The 23,604-nt window shown below is 57.2% G+C and overlaps 1 protein-coding gene across 5 annotated transcripts in view; it reads right to left on the reverse strand.

Annotated features, from left to right (window-relative positions):
- Window positions 1-271: 271 nt before the first annotated feature.
- Window positions 272-23,604, reverse strand: part of RFX1 (regulatory factor X1) — a 31,511-nt gene continuing 8,178 nt past the window's right edge. Inside the window, exons 3-22 of one of the 5 annotated variants that reach the window (XM_059732305.1) lie at window positions 20,982-21,091; window positions 20,498-20,581; window positions 16,030-16,125; window positions 14,985-15,080; window positions 13,179-13,274; window positions 12,317-12,679; window positions 11,140-11,234; window positions 10,025-10,325; window positions 8,584-8,765; window positions 8,066-8,185; window positions 7,829-7,944; window positions 7,614-7,732; window positions 6,457-6,566; window positions 5,884-6,035; window positions 5,316-5,413; window positions 4,947-5,096; window positions 4,236-4,444; window positions 3,989-4,142; window positions 2,925-2,970; window positions 272-2,643 (exon numbers count right to left, since the gene is read on the reverse strand). In XM_059732305.1, the coding sequence (XP_059588288.1) occupies window positions 2,477-2,643; window positions 2,925-2,970; window positions 3,989-4,142; window positions 4,236-4,444; window positions 4,947-5,096; window positions 5,316-5,413; window positions 5,884-6,035; window positions 6,457-6,566; window positions 7,614-7,732; window positions 7,829-7,944; window positions 8,066-8,185; window positions 8,584-8,765; window positions 10,025-10,325; window positions 11,140-11,234; window positions 12,317-12,679; window positions 13,179-13,274; window positions 14,985-15,080; window positions 16,030-16,125; window positions 20,498-20,581; window positions 20,982-21,091 (2,864 nt within the window). In that variant the 3' untranslated portion in view covers window positions 272-2,476. Of the gene's footprint in view, window positions 2,644-2,924; window positions 2,971-3,988; window positions 4,143-4,235; window positions 4,445-4,946; window positions 5,097-5,315; window positions 5,414-5,883; window positions 6,036-6,456; window positions 6,567-7,613; window positions 7,733-7,828; window positions 7,945-8,065; window positions 8,186-8,583; window positions 8,766-10,024; window positions 10,326-11,139; window positions 11,235-12,316; window positions 12,680-13,178; window positions 13,275-14,954; window positions 15,081-16,029; window positions 16,126-20,497; window positions 20,582-20,981; window positions 21,092-23,604 lie in introns of all 5 variants that reach the window. The other 4 variants (XM_059732306.1, XM_019499418.2, XM_059732308.1 and 1 more) reach the window with 4 other exon arrangements.

A 23,604-nucleotide genomic window follows, 5' to 3' on the forward strand; every position in this document is an offset into this window, starting at 1 on the left:
GGGTTGTGGTGTTGATTAGAGATTAGCTTGGGCTCTGCAGAGGCAGGAGGGGTGGGGGGGTTCAAAGCCCATTGTCCTATCCTGGGATGATGGTATTTACTGTAGGATACCTTAGCTTCTGTGATTTGGGGGGCAGGAGGGGAGCTCAAGGCCCCATCCCAGGGTCATGGTGTTTATTGTAGGGTAGCTCAGCCTCTGGTGTCAGGGGCAGGAGGAAGGTGTCTCATCCCTGCATCATGGCTTCTAGCTGACAAGGAGATGGCGCCGTAGGCAAAGAACACGGCTGAATTTATTCCTTTTAAGAAAGAACTACAAAAGGTAGAAAACAGCATCTGCACTCTAGACTACACACGGGCACGCCATCCCATCACAGGCACTGTCGCGCAGACGGGGACACCTACCGAAAGCTCCAGGGAGGGGGGCTCCACAGGGAGCCTGACACAAAATAGAGACTCTATGAACAAGGAGGGGAGGGGGATGGTTCTGTTGGAAACATCGATCTCACGGGTTTAAAACACTGGAAAAAAATTGAACGCATAAGGCCATGATGGTTGAAGAAACCCAACACTATCGAGTCATCGAGACCATCACCAATCGCACAACACCCGGGTGGTTCGCAGAGGGAAGGGCTTGGTACGTACAAAAAAAGAAAAAGCAGGTGGAGGTTGGGCACTGGACTTGTCCTCTCTGCAAACTAGAATAGCTAATGGTCAGGTCTGAGCTGGCAGCGCAGCAGCTGCAGAGCAGGAGGGAGCTATGGTGGCTGGGGTCCTGGCACCGGGTAGGGCGGTGCAGAGGGCAGGAGATCAGGCTCTGTTCCCCCAGGGTGGGGTGCTGGCTGGGGAGGGCAGGGAGGACTAAGGACTTTGATGCTTCTCTTTCATAAGGCAGCAACTCAAAGGGAAGAGGAGGGGTGTTGGGGAGGTGGGGCAGGGGTGTCTGAGCTGCACAGAACTCGACTGAGGTACCACGTCCCAGGGACTGGGTGGAAGGGAGCAGGGGAGGGGATACCTGCTCTGTAGCCCTGGAGCAGCAGGTGACATGGTTGTGAAGCGGGAGAGCTTGATGCTGTGGTGATTACCCTGTGGCTTGACCCACGTTCCCAACCCTGCTGGGTCCAGTTGTGTCCTGGGCAGTCCACCCCTGGCACTGGAGTTGACCATAAAGTGAAGGGATTTGGCACCAGAAGGGGCCAAGAACTGAGTGGCCCGAGGGGGTGTGGCAGTCTGGGGGGGGGGCAGGGTGTTGGGAGTCAACTGTCAGGACCCCTGCATGGGCACCAGCCTCAGTGGCAGCTGGACAGGGAGAAGGGAGCAGCAGGTCCATGCGAGGAGGGTGCCAGAGAAGGGCAAAAGTAGGGGTGCCAGCAAGAGATTAGGAATGAGAAAGAGCCACAGGTGCAGGGGGAGGCTGCACAGGTGAGTTGATCCTGCTGGCATCAGCAGGTCTGGGAGATGCCTTGGAGTCTCCAGGAGTCCCTGTGCTGAGCCAAGGTCTGAGGGGCTGAAGTTCCCCCCTGGTGCCACCTCCCCACCCCATGCAGTGGGACTAGGTGGGCTTGGACACCCAGCCCCCAGAAACCCCCTCCCCCACACACTACCCAGGACTAAGCAAGAAGGGTTAGACCATGAGAGGAGTGATCCTGCTAGGCTGGGTACTTTGTGGGGTCCCCTAGACCCTCCTTCTCTGCTGCTAGGCCCCTCAGCTCCACCCCCCCACCTCCCCCATCGAGGGCGCTAAGGCAGACGGAGTGTTTGTCACGAAGACAAGGCACGTGGTCCTTGTGTGTCCTGGGGACTCCTGCAGTGGGCAGCTGGGCTTTGGCCTGCCCATGTCTGGCACTGCCCTTCATGGTGGAGCTGTGCCCAGCTGCTGCGAGGCAGTGGTGCTCCCCGGGTGGCAGGGGTGGCCAAGGCACCTTGGGCCTGGGCCCAGGGGGTGGCTGTATTCACCCATGGCCTCCCATAGGCAAAGCCACTCCCCCCGCCCAACTCCTGCACTCAACCAAGGCATCTCTGCTTGTTCCATCTTGTACAATCACTGCGACAGATTGGTGGCAACTGGCTGGGCTGAGTGGTCACTGCAGGGACTGGGGTGGGGGGGGGGGGGGCCGAGCGGTGCCCCTAGGGAGCCAACAGCCCCAGCACTGACTCACCTCTGGGGGTGGGGTGGGGGGGCTGCAATGCTTTCTAGCAGCCATGGAGTTTTGTGGGAAGGGACCAAAACCGGGGTTGGGGGATGGAGGGTGATAGGGGGCTGTGCTTTGGTGTCGAGTGGGCCTGCTGGGGAGGTGGATGGGGGGGCCCCCATGCTGGAGTGGGGGCCCTGGCTGCCGGGGCCTGCATTCCCCCCGCTCCCCCCACACAGGGGAGGAAAGTGCAGCGCATACCACTCGAGACAGGGGTGAGCTGAGCTTTATCGCCGGGCAGCAGCTGGGGGTTCTGGGCCGGGGTGGGGCTGGACCCCATGTGCCCCTCTAGCTTGACGGCAGGGCCTGCACAAAGATGCCTCGGGAGTCCGTCCGTGCCAGCTTGGGAGGTGGCTCCATAGGGTCAGCACTTAGGCTGCCCGACTCATTGGAGTTGAGGGAGATCTCCTGCGGCATCTCATCCTCGCTCTCCTCCTCCTCTTCTTCTTCCTCATCTGCAGGGAGATAGACCTGTGGGTACCTCCACTGGGGGCCTAGCCACCCGCACCCCTCCCCCCCCAGCCCCTGATCAGCCAATCCTGCCCCCCCTCAGGGGATACCCCATGGCCATGGCCTTGCTGCCCACCCCAATGCTGCACAGAGCAACCTCGGATTCCAGCCCCAGGACACAGCCCCCCCGACCCTATACCATGCTCATGGTCCAGCCTGAACCCCATGCTTGGGCTCAAAGCATTCGAGCTTGTAGTGGCCACAGGCTCCCAAAGCACGCACTCACCTTTGTCAGGGTCCAGGGCATTCAGGGAACTTGTCAAGTTGGCGAACTTGGGAGGGAAATGAAGGGACGATGAGTGTCTGTGGTGTCTGTGTGCCCTAGCCTGTGCCTCCCCACCACCAGAGACGACCCAAGCAGGGTGCAGGGCCCAAGACAAATCAGCCTGTGCAGAGCCCCACCCCTGCGTGCCCCAGATGCGAAGAAGCTGGCGGTGGGGGTTGGGGGATGTTACTGCGTGACCGAATGTGAAGCTGGCGGCGGTAGCACAGTCACTGTGGCCGCTCCACCTGGCTCCCCGGGGCCTCTCAAAGCGCGGGGCCTGGGGTGGTTGCCCCAATTCACCCCCTGCTTAGGGATGGTCCTGCCTGCCACCACCAGGTGCAGTGGCCATGGCCCCTCCCTTTGTGCTAGGGGCAGCTGGGACCTCAGGGCAGCCCTAGATCCACTTAGTCCTGTGTTGTCAGTGTCATAGCAAGTTTGTGTGTAGCATGTCTGCATGCATAGGTGTGTAATGTGTTATGTGTGTAGTACATTTTGCATGTAGCATGTAGCATGCATGGCATGCAGCATGTTAAGTATGTATAGCAGTTGTAGAGCATTAAGTATGTAGTGTAGCACATTTGTATGTAGTGTGTAGCATTGTGTGTAGCATTTGGAGTATGTTAAGTGCATGTAGTGTGTAGCATGTTAGTGTAGCACGCATGTGTGTGTGTGTGTGTATATGTGTGTATGCATGTGATCTGGTGTCAACCCCCTTGCCCAGCCCCTGTCTATAAGTCTGGGGAAGGGGGTGGACTGGTTGTGATGCCAGGAGGGAGATGTTTGTTCCCTTGAAATCTGCCACCAACCCCTGCAGCAGGGGGCACTCAGGCTGGCGCAGGCCGCAGCAGGGGCTGCCCCCTCCCCCAGCTTTGCAAAGCAGCAGAGAACTGGTTCTGTGGGGTGTCTGTGGGGAAGGGTTTGACCCTTGGGTCCCAGGGTTCATTGCCCTCCCCACTAACAACCTGGCCTCATCTCCAGCCTGGGTAAGCCCCTGGCCTGGCTGAGGGGAGGCAGCTGGGACGCACCTCTCCCATGACAGCGATGGGTGTCTCGCCCTTTGCCTGAGCCACACGGTGCTCAATCAGGTAGTACATGTACTCGTCGTACAGCAACCGGATAAGGTGGAAGGAGCCAAAGCTGGCAGCACTGCGCAGGGTCAGGTCCCGGATCACCATTGAGCTGCAGAGGAGGCAGAGCCCAGAGCCAGTGAGACCCCCACACCACTTCTGCCAGGCATGGGGCAGGGGAGGAGGGAAAGAGGTGGACACATACCTGTAAAAGGACCACTTGAGGAGGAAGAGCTTGGCGGCTTTGGGGAAGCTGTGGCTGCCCTGATAGGGCTTGAGGACTTGGGTGACAACGCCGTCCAGCCACACGGCCCACTGCTCCAGTGAGTTCTGCTGCTGCAGGGTCATCTTGAAGTCCTGCTCCAGGCGCTGGACCACGCGGTCTTCACAGCGGCACACCCATGAGGCCTGCTCCTACCAGTGAGGTGAGGGGCACAATCAGGAGGCTGGGGGTGACCAGGCTGAGGGGCTTGTGGCTGCCCTGCCCAGTGTGGGGAGGAAGGATGGGGGTTGGGGGTGGGGAGTAGTGCTGCTGTCTCCTGTCCAGGGTCCTGTGCCAGTCACGAACAGTCGGAGCTCACAGAAGGAAACTGGGCTGAAACTGTCAAGGCACAGCCCCATTTTACAGATGGGGAAACTGAGGCATGGAGAGGGGAGAGCATGGGCCTGGCACCAGCCTCTGCCCTTAGGATTTCCTGGATCAGTCATGGACAGTTGAAGCTCACAGAAGTAAACTGGGGCTGAAATTGTTGATGAATATCCACACTTTACAGATGGGAAAATTTAGGCATGGGGGCAAGGGAGCATAAGGCTCTGACTGGTGGGGGCGGGGGAAGCTCCACCCACCTCCCGTTGACTGGAGCCAGGGGAGAGGGGGTGGAATAAGGAGCTCTGGGGTGCCCTTGGGGCCAGTTACCTGGACATTGGCAAAGTCCACGCGGTTGAGGTCGCTCAGCATCTGGTTGATCTGGGCTGTGTTCTGTAGCACGGCCCGGGCAGCCTGGGCTAGGTGGTTCAAGGATGTGTATCGCCGCAGAGTCTGGGCAAAGGCACTTGCTGCTGCCACCTGGGGGTAAACAGACAGGTCAGGACCAGTGACTCTCAGCAACGCAGCCTGGCAGCTGCTGAAGGGGCCAGGACACCAGGACCCAGGCAAAGGATGAAGTGGCCCAGAGCCCAGGGGCTGCCTGCAGGTCCCATGGCCCCGGTGCTGCCCAGGTCAGAGGGCACAGGTCACAGCCACAAGTTGGAGGGCAGATATCTCCACCCCAGCCCCACCCCTCACCTTCACACGGACCATCTCCTCAGGGATGTTCATCATGGCGTTGGTTAACCAGCTCTCCAAACTCTTGGCGAAATTTCGGATTGCTTGCGTCAAGGCACCTGGGACAGAGGTGGCATTGAGTAAGGCCCCCTCCCAACCCCATGGTGCCCGTGGTGGCCGCTTGGCATCATGGGAAGGATACAAAGTGTCCGGGGTGGTACCAAGGGAACCCGCCCCAGCACCCACCAGCTAGACCCCAAGGCTTTCCCTTCTTAGCACTGGAAGTATCAGGTGCCTGGAGCATCCCCAGGGAGGGAGGCAGCAGCTGTGTTGTGGGACTGGGGGAAATGGGGACAGGACTCAGCTATTCAGAGGTCCCTTGGGCATGTCCTGTCCCAGCCTAGTGCCTCAATTCCCCCCTCTGATGATCCCAGCTTCACGACCTTGACTGCCAGGAAGCAGCAGCCAGGGGTGAATGGACAGGTGCATGTTATACATGTACGGAGGCGGCAATCAGGGATGGAGGCACAGGGTTGGGGGCTCCCAGGACATGCCAAGGGTAGGACAGGGCAGGGGCACTGGCACTCACTGGGAATGGGCCGGAGGACGTCTGGGATGAGGATCTCCACCAGGCCCTGGTACAGCATATTGTCGCAGTCCTTCGTCCACTTGAGCACAGGCTCATACTTGGACAGGATCACCAGGCAGCTCTTGGGGAGACGCTTCTCGGCCTCGTCGTGCCTGGGGGCAGGCGGTGGGGAACACACAGGCCAATCAGAGTCCGGCACTATCCCCCAACACTCAGGTCTCTTGGTTTGAGTTGTGGTCTAGAAGCTAGGGAGATGCAACCCTGGGGCTGGGCCACAGGTTTCTATGCCCAGCTGCAGGGGGGCCTTGCAAAAGCTACTTCCCCTGCCTGTGCCTCAGTTTTCCCCCTCTACATTGGGGTGAATGGTCCCCCTGGACATCTGTGAAATGCTCTATGATGACTACTGCCAGAAATGCAGCCACCCGCCCAGGGCAAGTCAGCTGGAGCATGACAGCTGGGGACTCAGGGAGGGAACTGACTCTCCCCTCATTAAACCTTTGATACCTGACCCAAAAAAGGACAAAGACTGCCCCCCTCCTCACCCCCTAGTGCCGGGAAGGTGGGCGCACTCACACGGCAATGGGGGTGGCTTCACTGGGCTGGTTCAGGTTGTACCTCCAGAAGGTTTTCCATAGGGTCTCCACCAAGGTGAACTGCAGGTTGATCATCACGTCCACAATGGCCTGGTAAGAAGGGGCATGGGGGCTTCAGCATTGGTGGGCTGATGGCCTTGGGGGACCCTGCATCCACCCGCTGTCCCCTGAAGAGGAGAGAGGAGGGGGGCCAGGCAATCCTGCCTGCCTTTATGGGGTCCGGCCATGTATCAGTGCCATCTGCCATGCTGGGAGGGGCAGAAAGGGCTGGCACAGTTTGGAGAGGATTCCCAAAACTCCCACTGCTGACCCACGTCTCTCTCCACCCAGCTCCCTACAGGGGGCTGGCTCAGTTCTCCTGAGGAGGTGAATCCCTGGCAGGGCTTAGCAGCGGGACATTGGGGTTCTATGCCTGGCTGGGGAGCAGGGGGGGTTGCAAAATGGATAGGATGCAGTGGGCATTTCCCCTTGTGCCAATGCTCCTGCTGAGACTAAACTCAGAGGGTCCTGACTAAAGGGTCCTGCACATCTACTCAGGCTCAGACAGATGCCAGATTAGGGCTCAGGAAGGGATTTGGCTTCTTCTGTAGCAGGCCTGGGATCTCTCAACCGTATATTAACAACCTTTTACAACAGCAGAACGCTGGCTGCCCCAGTCCCCCTGCTTTCCCTGGGGCAGGGTTGGATGTGATGTCTAGTGCTGTCAGGGATGACGGCAGTTTTACAAGGAGTTTAGATTATGGATTTGTCTGGGATGGTTTGGACAGGGCTGATCCTAACTCAGGCAGGAGGCTGGATTTGAGGTGACCTCTGGAGGTCCCTGCCAGACCCACATCTCTAGGATCCCTATGACACCTCCAACCTTGGTTGGTTTTGCTTCTGGTTTTGAGGGAGTTTCTTTCCACTAAGCTGATTTGTATTGAGAATGAAGGCCCTGAAGGACCGAGGGACATGGACCTGGGGGCCCATGGGAAATGGACCTAGGAGTTGTTGTTCCCATATTGGCCCTGCTGGACCGTGGAGACAGGAGATGGGAGACCCTGCACCTCACCATTCCTGGGAGGCACCACGGCAGCCCCAGCACACAGGGCTGGGCTGACAGGTCTGTCTGGGGCAGGCACCACTGGGAGCTTGTACCTCACAATGCTCCCGGTAGAGCAACTGGAAAGCCTTGATATCCTCAGCCCCCACACCCTCTGGCAGGGGCTTCCCTTGCAAGTCAATGTCGGAGAAGTCAGCCAGGGTTCGGGAGGCATCTGCAGGGCAGGAGGAGAAAGGAGGAATGGTGTTAGAGCTGCCAGATTGCTCCCCCACCCCACCAGCCTCCCCAGTTTGGCTCCTGTGGGTCTTACCCAAGAACTGCTGATACTGCTGGACCTGGGCACTGATGTCGGAGAGTCCCGAGGCCTGCTGCTGTCCCACAGCCACACCATTGGTCATCCCCTCCATCTTCTGAATGGGCTTGAGCCTGCGAGCACAGGACCCATCAGTCAAAGGCAGACATGGGGCCACGGTTAGAGATTTGCAGAGGGGTGAGACGCAGCATCCAGGGGTGTGTCGGTCCCCAGGACCTGGCTGGCAGCTCCTACCTCTGCTTCTGGGAGAAAGGCTGTTGGCGCATGGCCAAGTGCTGCTGATCCTCCATCAGGCGCAGCAGCGGTGAGTTGGCTTTGATGCGGAGGCCATAGTAGTGGTACTTGGAGTTCCCTCTGTGAGGAGATGGGAAGGGTAAGACCCCAGTACAGGCTGGGGGGTGGTCACAATAAAGCCTTGGAATTTACCCTGATCTCTTCCCCCACAACCCTGGCTGCTCTGATAGCATATACAGACATTCACTCTCCCAGAAGAAACTCTCCTGGGAGTTATATAACCCTGGTTCTCCCCAGGTTATTTTTTCCTGGAGCCACCATCTTTAGTCTGGGAGAAGAAGCCTAAATGTCTGCACACTCATGGCTTCTCCTGATACAGCAGTGACTCTCCCAGGAGGAAACAAATGTCCGTTTGAGGCCTTTGTTTGTGCTTAGCTTTTCCCCAGTTGGGTCTCGGTGTGAAGAGGGCACAGAGGAGCTCTAGGGCAGCCCTGTCCCACACCAGTGTGGGCTCTTACCTGGTGCCCAGGCGGCGCGTGCGCAGGCCCATGAACACCGACCGGATCAGCTTGCCGAAGGAGGCGGCATTGACTGGCTCCAGCTTCTGCTCCTGGCAATGCAGGAGGTAGTGGCAGTAGAGGGTGCTTCGTGGCAGGCTCACTCCCTCAGCTGTCTCATAGTTATCCAGCAACCACTGCACCTTAGTGAGAAGAAAGGGGCAGAGAGGAAGGGGAGGGCTGAGGCTTGTGCCTGCTGGGGTCCCCATGGGCAAGGGCTGGCTGGTCTCATGCCTGCCATGCTAGAGGGGCCAGTTGGCTCCTTATTGATGCCAGCTGGAAACATCCAAGGGCATAGGACCTGCCTGGAGGAAGACATATGCCTTGGGTAGGCACCGACACAGAGCTACATCTCTGTAGATGCAAGACACATATTAGCTGCATTAAGAAACAAGTGGTTCCCTTAGTGATGGACCCAGTGCTACATACCCATGACCAGACTGAGGTCCACTGGTCTCGGGACGACTAAGCCACCTGGAGAAAGACAAGTGTGACCGGCAAAATGCAGCACTGCAGAGAAGGACTTGGGATGACAGTAGACCATGAGCTGAATAACAGCCAGCAGTGTGCTCTCATTGCAAAGACAACAGCCTCCTGGACTGTATGAACAGAAGCGTCCCTTGAAAATTCGGGACAGTGATTCTCTGGCTCTTAGTCCTGGTGAGGCCTCCCCTGGAGCTCTGGGTCCAGTTCTAGGCCACAAACTTCATGAAGGAGGTGGACAGGTTGGGAAGAGTCCAATGTAGAGCAACAAAAATGATTAGGGGCCTGGGAGGCAGGACTGATAAAGACAGGCTAGAAAAGCCTGAGTGATTGAGTCCGGAGAAGAGAAGACTGAGGGGGGATTTGACAAGGATCTTCAAACCTCTGCAGGGCGGTGACAGAGAGGATGGAGATGTGCTTTTCTCTGTGGCTGCAGGGGGCAGGACTAAGAGCAATGGCCTCAAGCTGCATCAGGGGAAACTGAGGCTGGAGATGAGCAGGAGCATCCTGACTCATGAGGGGGGTTGACCATTGGAACATGCTGCCCAGAGATGTGGTGGAGTTTCCATCCTTGGAAATGTCCAAAAGCAAAGAATGGTTGGGATGATTTATTCTGGCCTGATCCTGGCTTGAGCAAGGGTCTGGACAAGGTAAGCTGGTGAGGTCCCTTCCAGCCCAGCTTTCCCCATGATCCTAGTGTGTGTCACACAAACAGTTCTAACAGAGACTAAGAAAGGTTCATACCGCTGCATGAGGCACTAGGAAGCCCCCCTGGAAATACTGGGTACTGTTTGGGTTGGCTGCGATCCAGGAGGGAGACTCATATGGGAAGAGGCTAGGGGACAAAGTGAGAATGAAAAGAACTCACAGGAGGGCTGAGGAGTACGTTGCCAGCGAGGACAAAGAGGGGGTGACTTACGGTGGCTGGAGAGGCACGTGTGGTGTGGGAGTAGGACTGGCTGGAGCTCCCAAGCATGTATCCTCCCTGGATGACGTAGGTCCCTGTCCCGCCGCCGCCCCCTCCACCGCCGCCTCCTCCGCTGGGGTTGGCAATGATCTGCCCACCAGAGACATACATGGGGACAGAGCCACTGCTGGCCACATTCTGGGAGGTGGCTGGCGTGGCGGCCTGGGCTGGCGTGGCCTGCGATTCATAGTAGTTGGCTCCCGTGTTCTGGGTGTATAGGGGAGTTTCGGTGTATGGGTAGGTGCTGGAGCGTCTGGAACGAGACGGAGGATCAGCTAGGCCAGGCCCCATGCAGAGGGAAGCAGTTTATGGTCAGAGTAGCCATCAGCCTCCTGCTATGATGTGGCCACTTCTGGGTGTAACAGCACAGTGGGTGGCAGCAGGGAACGAGGGAGGATCGTGTCTCCAGTAAGTGCAGATAGGAAGGCACCTGACCCTTGCAGAGGCCTGTGGCAGCTGTGGGCAGGGCTGGGGGTCCCCAGACAGGCACAATCTCCCATCATGTATGGGTGAAAATGACAGTTCCTAACAAACAGCAGTGGCTAGATGTGAGGCCGTTTCTCCTGTCTGAGGGTGAGTCACCAATTCCCATAGGACCTTTCTGTTCCTGAGATGGGGAATGAGCCTGGGGTAGGGAAGGGGGCATGCACAGGAGTGGGGTGGGCAGCAATGGGGTAACGCTTGGGGAGCTATAAGCACTGCTCTGCTGAGGCTCTTGGGCACCCATGTAGGGGCAGGCAGCCGGGAAGGGGCGTTCAGGACACAGAGCATATTGGTCTGATGGAGCCAAGTAAGGGGGTAGCAGGGAGGCTAGGAACACCCCCTCAAAGGCAGAGGGGTTTTCCCCAGGCCTGGCCAGGGGGGCAAAAGAGATGCTGAATTCCAAAGGATCTGGGTGGGTGGGAGATTAGCTGTGGCTGTCAACCAAGTCTCGGGCTTGCCCATGCCCCGGTGAAGCCCCTAGTAACAACCCTCTCCCAAAGACCAACACAAGGCCTTGGCAGAGATGCCATCACCAGGGGCATCACAGGAGGCTGCAGAAGATGCAGGAACCGGGGTCCACTCACATAGTGCTGGCTGTGTAGCTGGCATCACCCCCTTCCACATACTGCACCTGGTTGGGGTAGACGTGCTGGACAGGCACCTGCTGCAGCTGCTGCACCTGAGCCGGGAGGGGAGAAGAGAGGGGTTCACCAGTGGTGGGATGGGCAGGTGGGCGCAGTGGGGCAGAAGCATGCTCATGGGTGCCCAGATGCCTGATTCCTAGCCCAGGGCACTGCCCACCAGTCCTGCTGCCTCCCCAGCCATTCCCACCCCTCCCCATTCATCACAGGGTCTCAGATCACCTTCAAGCCCTATTCTGAAATGGGACAGTGTCACTCCCACCCTGGGGGAAGCAGGGCAGAAGCCATCTCCATTTACAAGTGACCCAAATCAATGATGGAGCAAGGAAGAAACCCTGGGAGTCCAGCCTCCAAGGCCCCAGACAGTGCGGGAATTTCTCTCTCTAAGGAGCATGGGTTCCTGCAGCCATGGAGGCTCTAAAGCTCCTGTCTCAGGGAACTGTGAGGCATGATCTTGCCCTGAGCTACAGCCCTCTATCCTCTGGCAGAGTCTGGGGCAGCTGCTGGCAACCCCACACAGCTGTGTTTTTCCTACATCAATCTGATGCCAACGCATCAATCTTGCTACCTGTAATACCTGGCAATGCTGTGACACCTCCCAGACTGGAGCAGCGTATGTATACCCCTCTCCAGGTACCTCTCCCTGGGAGTACCTGAGAAGGGGACCACTGCTTCCGAATGAAACAACAAGGGTTTCACAGAAACCTAATATAACCCCTCTCTGGGATCTGCTTGACCAGGCCGAGGACTGAGCTGGGGGTCTTTAATGAGTGGGGTGAATGACAGGGCCGTCACTCTCCCATGCACTTTAAAGGGGAAATCAGCCACATCAGTGTTATTTCTCAACTGGGAATGAACACGGTGACAGTCTCCTGTGGTCCAGCTGGAGTGAGAGCGGGGTCCTGGTGCCCCGGTCCTGGTCTGTGGCAGATGGTGAAGTGGCATGTGCTTTCAGGGCTTCCAGGTTAATGCTGGGGGGCTGGGGCAAGGCGTGAAGGCAGGTGACGACAAAGATGATGGAAGGAGTCTGTCTGAAAGGGCTGGGGTGGGACCCAGGATGGCGCCAATGGGCTCCAGCAGAGACAGGGTGGGGAGGGCAGGGGCTGCTAGGGGGACCTACTTTGAGTGCGGTTGCCGCCGTGCCAAACACTAGCACCTGGGGGACTCTCTGAATCTTGACTCTCTGCTCGGGGCTGGCATGGTGCGAGGAGAGGAAAGGCAGTGGCTCCATCACCAGCTTCGGCTGCGAGAGGAGCAGGCGTGGTGACAGCCCGTGGGCCAACTCCAGCCACTGCTCTGAGGAGGCGGCCTCCAGTGAGTGGAGGTACTGGAGCCTGCGCCCCTGACTGGCCAGGCAGCAGCTGGCCAGCTGGTGCGTCCCACTACTACACGCTAAGGAGAGAGAAGGCTGTGCTGTCTGCGACGAAGGCTGCGGCGGAGGCTGGCTCTGTCTAGCTGGCCTGGGAAACTCACTGTCTGAGCTCTAGATGACAAACAGAAACACTGTGGGGGTCAGTGCCGGTGCCTGGTGCCCACGGGGGAAGGAGAGTGACTGCCCCAGAACCCAGGAGTCCTGCTGCCTTCCTCTGACTGACATCCACCTTACTGGTTGCCGGGTAGGGTGGAGAGAGGCTGCTGGAATGGCTAGGGGGCTGCTAGCCCTAGAGGCTTGCTAGGGACAGAGGAGGAGGCCACCAGCTTCCAGCCCTGGACTTTGGCTACCAAATAATGCACTTCTGTGGTGCTGGCTCCACATGGAGACACTAACTGGATCTTGACAGGCAAGGGGTTGATGGCATCACACAAACCCCTCTGGGCTGGGTTCTACAGACACCTGGGAGATGGGGGTGGCAGGTGGGGGTGGGCACGGGCCTGTCCCAGCCCACATAGAGCTGGTTGCTAGAAGATGCCGGGGTCCCTCCCAGATCACAGCTGGGCCTGATGTGATCTTGGCAGCCCCCGGCCTGGCTGAAGAGCCTCACCTCTTGGGTGACATGGACTTGCTGGAGACTCTGCACTGTCAGCTGCTGCACAGCCCCCGACTTGGGTGTCTGCGGTGTGCTCTGGACAACTGATCTCTGTGGAGAAGAGACAGAACAGCTGTCAGGGGCCTGTTGAGAGCCTTGGGTGAGGGGGATCCCAGCTCCGGGGCAAGAACTGGGGTGGCTGCGAGCTGGGTGAGGCTGCTAATTCTGGGACCTGTTGAGGGCCAGGCTGAATGCACAGAGGCCCAGAAAGGTCATTGTCACTTTATAAATGCCACCTGATGGCCCCTGGGTGGCCCTGATGTCAAAACAGTTAGGGAGAAACTTCTTCACTGTTAGATCAGGGAGGCAGGGGGATAGGTGTCCAGGGAAGCTAAGGACTCTTCACCAAAGGGGCTCAAGGAGAGACTGGACAGACACTGGCTGGGGATGATCTGGTGTAGTGATGCCTGTGTTCTGCTATGGGGATTCCCCAGGCTTCTGGGCTGTACTGTTTGCCACATGAGGTTAGGAGGAAATTCCACTCCACCACAACATGGTGCTACATGTGTCAGGGGGGTTTTAAACCTTCCTCAGAAGCAATGGGTATTGGCTGCAGCCCAGGCTGTGGATGGTGACTGGGCTGTGCCAATGCTCCTGCTTGGTCTCAACCCCAGAGGGTCCTAGCTAGATGGTCTTGCCCCTGTGCTCAGGCTCAGATTGATGCCAGATTTGGGGTCAGGAAAGAATTTTTCCCCCGGTCAGATTAGTATGGATTAGGGAGGGTTGCCTTCCTCTGTAGCAGGGGCACAGCCTCTACCTGTGAACTCTTTTGAGTGTCTATTAACCATCTTTTACAGCAGCAGGACATTGACCACTGTGGTTCCCCAGCTTTCCCTGTGGCATGGCCAGGTGTGATGTCTGGTGTTGTGTCAGGGGTGACTGTGTCGTGCTGCTTGGAGGTTGGCTGATCCTGCCTCAGGCTGGGGATTGGACTTGATGTGACCTTTGGATGTCCCTTCCAGCCTGACATCCCTATGATTTCTATGACACAGCTGCAGCCAGTACAGGGTCCAGCTGGGCACTGGGAAAGCAACATGAGAAACCCTGCCAGGGGCAGGACCCCACCTCGGCAGGGCTGCCCTGGTCCTTAATTGGTACACAACAGGTTCATGCTGAGGGCTGAATTGCCACAATGATCACAGCCAGGTCCTAGCCCCTGTGGGTGATGCTGACCTGAAGTCAAGGTCCGTGTGGGTGCATGTGCATATGTGTGTGTTTCACGGGGGAGGGGAGGCAGCACTTCCTTTACTCCATTTTACAATCTACCGCCTTTTTTTAAGCAGATCTCCACAGCAACTGCCTGGAGGACAAACGATTGGCTGCCTGACTGACAGCCAGGAAGGGGAGAGGAGGGGAAGGACAGAGAGTGGCAGGATGTGTGTGTGTGTCACGGCCCTTGTGTTGCCTGGGCAACAGCTGCTCCTGTGGCAACCTCAAGAGCTGTCAATCCTTCCCTGGCAACCATGTGCCTAGGTAGCAAAGAAGAGTGAGGCTGGAGCTGCAAGTGCCAGGAGACAGTGGGGAAGGATACCACAGCCCTGTTGAAATGCTGCTGGTGGGGGAGAGTACAGCGGGGGAGGAGGGGGGTTCAGGGGAGCATAACCTCAGACCCCACCTTCCCACTCTGTCCTGCTGGCTGCATTCACGCTCCGGGGGCCTGGGGAGCTTTCCTGGCTCCAGGTGGTGACCCATGTCTCCCCCCCTCCCTGCCCAGCACAGGCCCGGTGTTACCAGCTCAGGGGCGGCAGGTGGGGACAGCACCTCTTGGGAGACAGGCACTTGCTGGACTCCATGGACCTGGAGCTGCTGGACCTGTCCTGGTTTGCTGGCTGAGCTGTTGCTCTGCACAGGAGAGCGCTGGAAAGACAAGGGGGAAGCAGGTTAAAGGCACTTCAGATAGGGCTGGTTCCTGACTCCCACCCCCCACCCCAGCCAAGGAACACCAGCCGAGGCCCATTTACAGGGTGATGAGATGAACAGAGAGCATACAAGCTGCACTGGGGACCTTGCTCAGGAAGGAGAGGTGTCCTCTGCCCTCCCCACCATGCCGGCATCACCAGGTGGGGCAGCCCAGCTCTGATCTCTGGTGAGCCCTCTGGCAAACTCCCAGGGTGATTCACAAGGCAGCACAGAAGGAGGGTTCTCTTTCCTGGGTGGAGGGGAGGAGATACAAAAGGGACTTCCCCTACAGCCCCCTGGCTGTCTGGAAGGCCTTGGGAGGACATGGACTGGAAGCCCTGATTGTGCCATTGGTGGGGCACCAGAGGAGTGTGGAGGGGCAGGGGGTGGTGCTGGACCACACGCCCAAGGAATGCTCCAGAAAAATCTCAGTCTATATCAACTCATGCAGAGAACTGAAAAAGTACTGCTAGGGCCAACGAGCCTCAGGACACGCCCAGAGGTGGCAGAGTCTTCTCTGCATGACTTGAGAGTCCTGCTGACCCCAACAGCAGCTCATTCCCAGAGCCAGAAAGCAGTGCTGGATGCTTCCTGCCTACATACCCAGAGATGGGTCATTCCACCCTGCCGCCCAGCCTGGAGGAGGCTCAGAACAATGCCTGCACCGTATGCGTGCTGATGAACATGCAAAGATGCCTCCAGACCAGGGAAGGAACCCCTCAGGCACAGATGCCATGACAGCAAGCAAATACCTCTGGGGCCCAGCCCCAACTTGCCTTGAAGGCTGGGCCAGGTCTGGGGTGGAGTGTGAATCCCAGACCTGAGTGAAGCTGCCCAGTGTGGGATTGTTGCCCTACCCAGGAGAGCCGTAGCACAGCCACATGGCACAGTTTCTCATGCCACCCACCTCGGGGGGAGAGTGGACTTGCTGCTGTACCCCGTGCACAGCCAGCGAGACCTGTCCTCCTTTGCTGGCCTGCGTCGTGGTCTGCACCACCAGCCGCTGCAGAGGGATGACATAAGAGAAGCCCCTGGGTTAAGCACCGTGGCACAGAGAGATGTTGGCCACTGAAAGCCTGGGCCTCTAGGAAGTATGCCCACAGCCAGTTGCACTTGGAGCGCCAGGACTCTACAGTACCTGCCTCTCCTCCCTCCCACCTCATCTGCCACCAAACACACGATGCTGCTTGATTGAAATCCCTGTGGCCTGGCTGCCCCATACCGCCTCCCGGAGCCCCTCCATGTCTCCATGGGTCCTGGCATCCAGCCTCTAATGGGCTACATGTCTTTCAGAACTCCGGGAATGTAAACACCTATGCTCCCAGTATGCTTTCTCTGCTCTGTGGGTCTTCCCAGCCAGGCCTTCTGAGTCAATAGCTCCAGCACACGCTGGGAGAGATGCTGTCATGTCCTCTTTTGCAGTCACGAGGTTGGCTCCTTCTCCCCACTGCATCCCTTCCTAAATGCAGCTACAACCAAGGTGCGGACTCTCCATTGCCACAGGATTTCAAGGAGAGGATGGATAGCCAAGGGCAGGGATGATCTAGGTGTAGTGATGACTGTGTTCCACTGTGGGGATGTCCCAAGCTTCTGGGCTTTGTTGGATGCCCTCTCCCCATCTTTCTGCTACATGTGTCAGGGGGTTTTAAACCTCCCTCACTGGCATTGGATGTTGGCTGCAATCTAAGCTGGGGATGGCAACTGGGCTGTGCCAATGCTCTTGCTGGGACTCAACTCCGGAGGGTCCTGGCTAGAGAGTCGTGCCCCTCTGCTCAGGCTCAGACTGATGCCCCACTGGGAGTGAGGAAGGAATTCCACCCCCTGCTCAAACTGGTATGGACTGAGGGGGAGGTTTGCTTTCCTCCGTAGCAGGGGCACAGCCTCTTCCTGGGATCTATTGAGTGTAGATTAACAACCTTTTACAGCAGCAGGACATTGGCGGCTGCAGTCCCTGTGCTTTCTCTGTGGCAGGGCCAGGTGTGATGTATGGTGTTGTGTCAGGGTTCACAGTAGTTTTATAAAGAGTTTAGATGATAGATTTGTCTGGGATGGTTTGGACAGGGCTGATCCTGCCTAAGGTAGGCGGCTGGGCTTGATGTGACCTCTGGAAGTCCCTTCCAGTCCCACTTCTCTAGGATTCCATGAAGAATCAGCGACTGTTTTCTAGGACAGCCAATGGCCAGTACACACTGCTGTTAAGCAGAGATGGAAACAGGCACAAGGAAAGAATTGAGGCAGAGAGTCTTCAGGGAAACAGAAGAGTCTCCCCAGGAAGAGGCAGCTTTGTCTCTCGGGGGGTTGAAACCAGGCTGGATGAAGCTGCAGCTGATTGTCCAAAAGGGGCCAACCCTGCTTCAGCTGGAGAGGAGGAAAGGGGCTTTTCCATCTCTAGAGTCTTTTTCTCCTATGCATGAGCCACTCCAAGGTGCTTGTGGTCATGGTCACAATAACTAGAGCATGGGTGTTAAACTTGGACCAGATAAGTGGCATGGGTGGGGCTGGATCAAGCCCACAGCTTTCCTCCCGCAGCATACATGAGCCAACAGCTGCTCCAGCCCATTTAGGACACACACGGCATGGATCTCAGAGCTACTGTGGTGCCACGTGCAACATGTTCCTGCCCAGGCAGGGGGTCGGACCTGAAGATCTACAAGGTCCCTTCCGACCCTACTTCTATGATTCTATGTGCCCTACAGCCGGCACCGCATGTGGTGCAGTTTGGATGGGCTGGGTCCCAGACCAGCTGAAGCAGCTGCTGGATGAGGTATGCTGGGGAGGGAGAGGAAAACCCTGGTCTTGATCGAGCCTGCAGACTGGCCCACGGGTGCATGCCATACTCTGTGTGGGTCTGATCAGACTTACAGGCAGCACCGGGGGCCAGATGGTGGTTCCCTAAAAGCCATATGTTTGACACCCTTGAGCTAGAAGATGATCCCTAGCAAGGCCAGATAGAGCCATCTCTATGGGCGTGTGTGGGTGCCCTTCATTGCTGTGCCAGGTATTGCTGTAGCATCATCAGGGCATACACTTCCTGCTGGAGGCAACTGATCAGAAGCTCTTTGTGCGACTTTCCTTCAGCTCCAGCTGCTCAAGCAGCTCTCTAGGAAGTGCCCCCCACTTCCCCACCCCCTGACACCATCCTACTAGAGAGGTTCTCCTGCAGCACCCTGATTTTCCATCTGTTCCATCTGTCACTGTGGATAGCACCGAGAGGTCTCCAAGATCCCACGGGCCTACCTCAAAGGCAGGTAGGAAGCCTGTGTGGACTGTGTAGGACAGACGTGAGCTGCCCTCCTCAGCTCATTTCTCTCCAGACATGAGAGAAAATGTCATGTGTTACTCACAGCTTCCTCTGCTGCTGCCTGTTGCTGTTAGGATTTGCATCCATCATTCAGCTGTGACTCAATTAGATCCCTGAGATTCCAGCCACTCCAAACAAAGTTTCCCATCGACCCCCACTGCCCAGAAGCTGGGTGAGCTTGGGTAAATGAACCAGCCAGCCTGTTGCAGGGGCATTGCCCAAGCCTGTCTCCTTGGGATCAGGAAAGAGGGTGGCTTTGTAGTCCAGAGGCCAAGTTAAAAAATCCCAGTGGGATCCGTCTTTATCCCTTAGAAGCATTTAGACAAGACCTTTTACCAGGAGGTGCTGTGATAGAGCTACCACAAGGCTGTTTCTGAGACAGCTTTTATGCTGGTGTCTCTGGCTAGAGCTCCCCCTCCTTGCTGTTTGCTATCCCCCCCAGAGCCAGCCATAATTCAACTCCACTGGGCATCAGCTGCAAAGTACTTTAGGCTCTTTCATTTCTCCAGCAGGGGAAGGAAGTTGCCAAAGAGAGTGGGGGCTAGAACCCTGGAGTCTCACTTCCTCCTATGGCTGTCTAGCTCATCCTCTGCAGTTCCCCAGCCCGGCGTTGCTTCCTTTGTTCATGAGGTCAAGGTGGGGGCAACATTGTGCCTAGCAGGGTTTTTAGCATGGAAGGAAAAGCTGGGGGCTAAGAGGTCTTGTGCTGAGCATGATCTCTGGGCCCAAATGACAGGAACTCATGGCTGAGAAGACATGAAGTCGCCTCTCCATGCACGTGGATGGGGATGGGCACATCTGTCCCTGGCATGATGCTGGGCCCATGTAACACCTCCCAAGAGAGAGTACCATTAGGCCACAAGGAGCAGAATAGATTCCCCCTAGTGCAAGCTGGGAGACTAAAGTATAAGGATTTGCTAGGAGTCCTATGTTGAGGCAGAAGGAGGACCCAGGAGTCCTGAATTCCAACCCCTGGCTTTGCCCACCAGGCTCCACTCCCCACCCCGAGCTGGAAATTGAATCCAGGAGTCCTGAGTCCAAGCCCCTGGCTCTGCCCACTATCTAGATATGGCCTTAATATGGTCTTCCTGGATTTTCAACCCAGCTCTGCCTGTCCCTGACCACATGCTCTGCCTGTCCCTCTGGATCTCTGACTCAGTTTCCCCAGGCTCCACTCCTCACTCAGTACTGGGAATAAAACCCAGGAGTCCTGCTTTCCCATCCTACTCACTGTCCACCAGGAGACAGTCTGCGGAGGGGACTGGGAATGCAACCCAGGTCTCCTGGGCCCAAACGACAGGAAATGACAGGCCTAAATATCATTGTTCCCAGGCTTCAACCCCAAGATCCTCATTCCTCTCCAAGACTCCCTGTTCTACTCAAGGCCAGATAACCCCAGTCTCCTCCATCCCCACCGTTTTTGTCCTCTCCCCAGGGCTGAGCAGATCTCTCTAACCAAGTCTGAATCAATGATCCAGTACCCAAGTAGGCGTAAAGACATCCCCTGCTTTGGATGGGGCCCGCAAGGCACCCAAAGCCTGGTGCCCTCTCCAGATCTGACGTGCAGGGGCTGGGGATAGTGGGTATGGGCTCTCCCCTAGACAACAGCTCAGCTTCATCCTGTCCCCACTGCAGCCAGCTGGGGCTGGGTATTGATGCTAGGTCCTGGAAGGCCTCCAGCTCTGCCCTAACTTTCACTGCCACTACCAGGCACCAGTCTCAGCAGGCAATGCTTTACTGATCCAGGCCACATCTAACTCCCAGCCTCCAACTTGAAGCCATGGAGGGAGGTGAGAGCATGTTGTGGGGGATGGCAGTGTCCCAGGCAGGCTGAGCAAGGTGAGGGACCTGGTTCCCATCATGCTGCTGCTGATTTGCCCTGGGAGAAGGGACTCTGGGATGTCGGGGCAGCTGCTCCCTGCTCACAGTGGACAGGGGGGAAGGCAAGTTCCAGCTGAAACACTGCTAACAGTGATGTGTAACAGGCGATGCTGAGAGTTGGGGTGGGATTCAGAGCTATGGGGGTGCAAGGGGCACACAGGAGGGTACGAGCAGTGATGAAGCTGGGACTTACCTGCTGGGGTACTTGCACTCCAGTGAGCTGCAGTGGGGACACAGCTGCTGGCTTCGCCTGCACGCTGGCCTGAACCAGGAGCCTCTGTTGAATAAAGTACTTTGCATTCAGGGGTCAAGGAAAGGGCTCATGCCACATGGGACTAAAGTCTAGAGTCCTGGCTTCTGGACCCCACTCTCACCCTTGGCACTGGTGATAGAAGCCAGGAGTCCTGACTTGAGGCTCCCCTGCTCTAGCTGCTAGGTCCCACTTCCTCCTGGAAGTAGAACCCAGGGACATTTTTTTTGGCCCCTTCCTGTGACTTGAGGCCAGGACCCCCCCTCCCCCCCACCCACAGAACCCAGGAGTCCTGATGCCAGCCTCAGCCACAGCCTCTGGACCATCAAAACACTGTGATTTCATGCTCCTGCAAGACTGGCTGCAGGAGACAGATGCATGAGCCAGATCTTGTCCTGACTCCCACCACTGCCTGTGCCATCCATACCTGCTGTGTGGCCTGCACCTGCTGGACCACCTGGGTGGGCACGCCAGACTGCGCAGTGGTGGAGCCCGGGCTGGCCTCGGAGACGGTATCACTGGCTCGCATGGCGCCTTCTGGGGGCCGGAGAGAGTAGAGTGGGGTTTAGACTGGCAGCCTGTGGGCAGCCATTTCAACCCATAGGAGAGCTCAGGTAAGAAGGCACTGAGGGGTGTACCTGCCTCAGGGTGGGGGAGGGGTCAGAATCTAAAACCCTGCTACCTCCAACACTGGGAATAGGATCCAGTCCCTTGGCTGGGGAACAACCTCAGAACCAAGGCAGGAAACCCCAACAGAACAAGCTGACAGAGGGCTCTGAGTGGCAAAGAGGGAACCCAGGAGTCCCCAGTCACCTTCCTCCCCCTCCCCTTCCCACCCCCCCATTAACTCTAATCCATCCCGATGCCACAGAGAGATCTCCCGAGTCCTTCCTGTCCCTGCACAGGACTATTTCTATCCAGTGCTCCTCCCCACCAGCCAGCTCCTAGCCTCTGATTCTCATGGAACAGAGCAATCAATGCAAGTGTCTTCCAAATGCCAGGGCAAGATCCTCCAAGCCCCATGGGCCTAGCAACTGGCCCCCTCCCCGAGTCAGGGACTCACTATTCATGGTGCAGCACAAAGACTGCTGTAGTGCATGAAGTGGCAGCACCAGGAGATGCCTCTCCTCACTTCCCACCTCTTGAGAATGGAGCTTATGTGAGAGTGGAGGCTCTTCTAGCCTGGGACGTTGGCTGACTAATCCCTGCCCATTCTCCCCAAGGCTCTGGCAAGCTTGGTTTGGAATAAACACCCCCAACCAGGCAGGAGCCATCACAACCCACCAACTGCCTGGGGCTGGGACTGCGTGGCTCCTTTTGAGCATGATGCTGGATCATGGGGGTCTCACTGGATGTTGCTGGTGGAGCAGGGAGGAGAAAGAAGAGAACCTGAGAGAGCCAAGGGCTCTGCCCCCAGCAAGGGATCAGATGTGGACTTCAGCACGTGGGAACCTAGCTGATCTCTCCTGGCTCTGATGTCTTTAGTTCCCCAGAGTGGGCTGGGCGTACAGAAGGTTTGGGTAGAGGTTCACTTGCGGGTACATGGTAGAAGCTGTTATTTGGCTGCTTCATGGGGGAACTTCTCATGCACCTCCACAGCTCTCAGTCAGACTCCTTATGTTCCCCATGCTTGTACTGGGGTGGCTAAAAATGACCCGCCACCCTCCTGACAGGGTGTGGGGGTGTCTCTGCCTCAGGCAGCTCTCCTGTGATGCCCCTGAGTGCCACCCGGATGACATGACAGCTGATACTCCTTCCCACAACCCTCCCTACCACCAATCTGCCATGAATAGCAAGATGAAGGTGATGGGGGAAAAATCCAACCTCCTGTGCTGCCTGCAAAGTGCTCCTTCCTGCCCCCCTGCCCCATCTGGCACCAGCCCGGGCCATAAGACAAGCAAGGAATTGTCTCTTGTGTCCACCAAATAAGTCCCTTTGTGATGGGGGCCTCTGCCCAGCCACCTCAAGGCAGGCTGGTAAGTAGCCTTCTGTTGTTCTGAAGTGTCTTTCACACTTTAAGGTAGCAGCATATGGGGCCCTGGGATTACAACGTCTTTTGTTTCCACTCTGCTTGAGGTCTAGCTTTCAGGCTGCAAGCCAGAGCTCTGGGCCATGTCCTAAGCTAGAGGTGCCTGGCACTGCCCAGGATAGATGCTGGAGACAGCTGAGGCTGCAGGGCTCTGAGGGTTTCCCCAGAGGCAGGCCAGTTCCTCTGAGCATGTAAACCCATGAGGCTACACTTGCTATGAGCCAGAGAGAGGACAAGGGGTTAGACTGGGAGCCTGTGTTGTGGGAGCTGTGCTGGAGGAACGGAGAACAAGGGATCCTCACAAAAGCACCGAGTGCCTGCAGTACCAAGAAGCTGCATGGAACAAGCTGGAGAACTGAGGCCCTGAACAGCCAGTGCCCTCCAGATTTGCCAACAGGTGTCCTGAATGGAACACCTCCAGCTCTGCCCTAGCCTCCAAGCCCAAAGGCCATGACCGGCAATGACTCTGGTCAGGGCTCCATTGCCCACACCTGATCCCCAGCTCCATCTCCAGTTTGACTTTCTGTTGCTCTGTGAGCACAGCCAAGCTGGAGCATCCCCAGCTGGAAGGCAAGGCAGGCAGCTCCTGAGCCCAGTACAACTGAGTCCATGTTAACACTCTACAGACACATGCTGGGCAGATCATCCGGGCTAGTCAGGGAGTCTTCTCTGCACTTCAGGACCCAGCAGGGTTCACAGAGGCACAATTAGACCTATAGAGGCTGTCACCCACCCTATCTCCTATTCCAGCCCTGGCCTGAGTCCCCGTAACGCACTGGGGGAAGGATTTCTCTGAGAGGGATGAAGGGTTTTCAGCTCTGAAACAGTAAGCAGATCCCAATCTGAGCCAACTGTGGAAATGAAGGCAGCTGTTCAGGTCTTACCATGCCTTGCTACTTGGTAGATCTTGGGGTCAACTAGCTACTTCTGAGTCCTCAGTGAGCCTAGGTAGCCAGGATTTAAACCAATCACCAGTAAAGGTGTGGAAATGCCCGAGAGGCAGAAACTGATCTCAGCTCCT

This window comes from Alligator mississippiensis, chromosome 8 (genome assembly GCF_030867095.1).
Source record: "Alligator mississippiensis isolate rAllMis1 chromosome 8, rAllMis1, whole genome shotgun sequence".
Taxonomy (NCBI): Eukaryota; Metazoa; Chordata; order Crocodylia; family Alligatoridae; genus Alligator; species Alligator mississippiensis.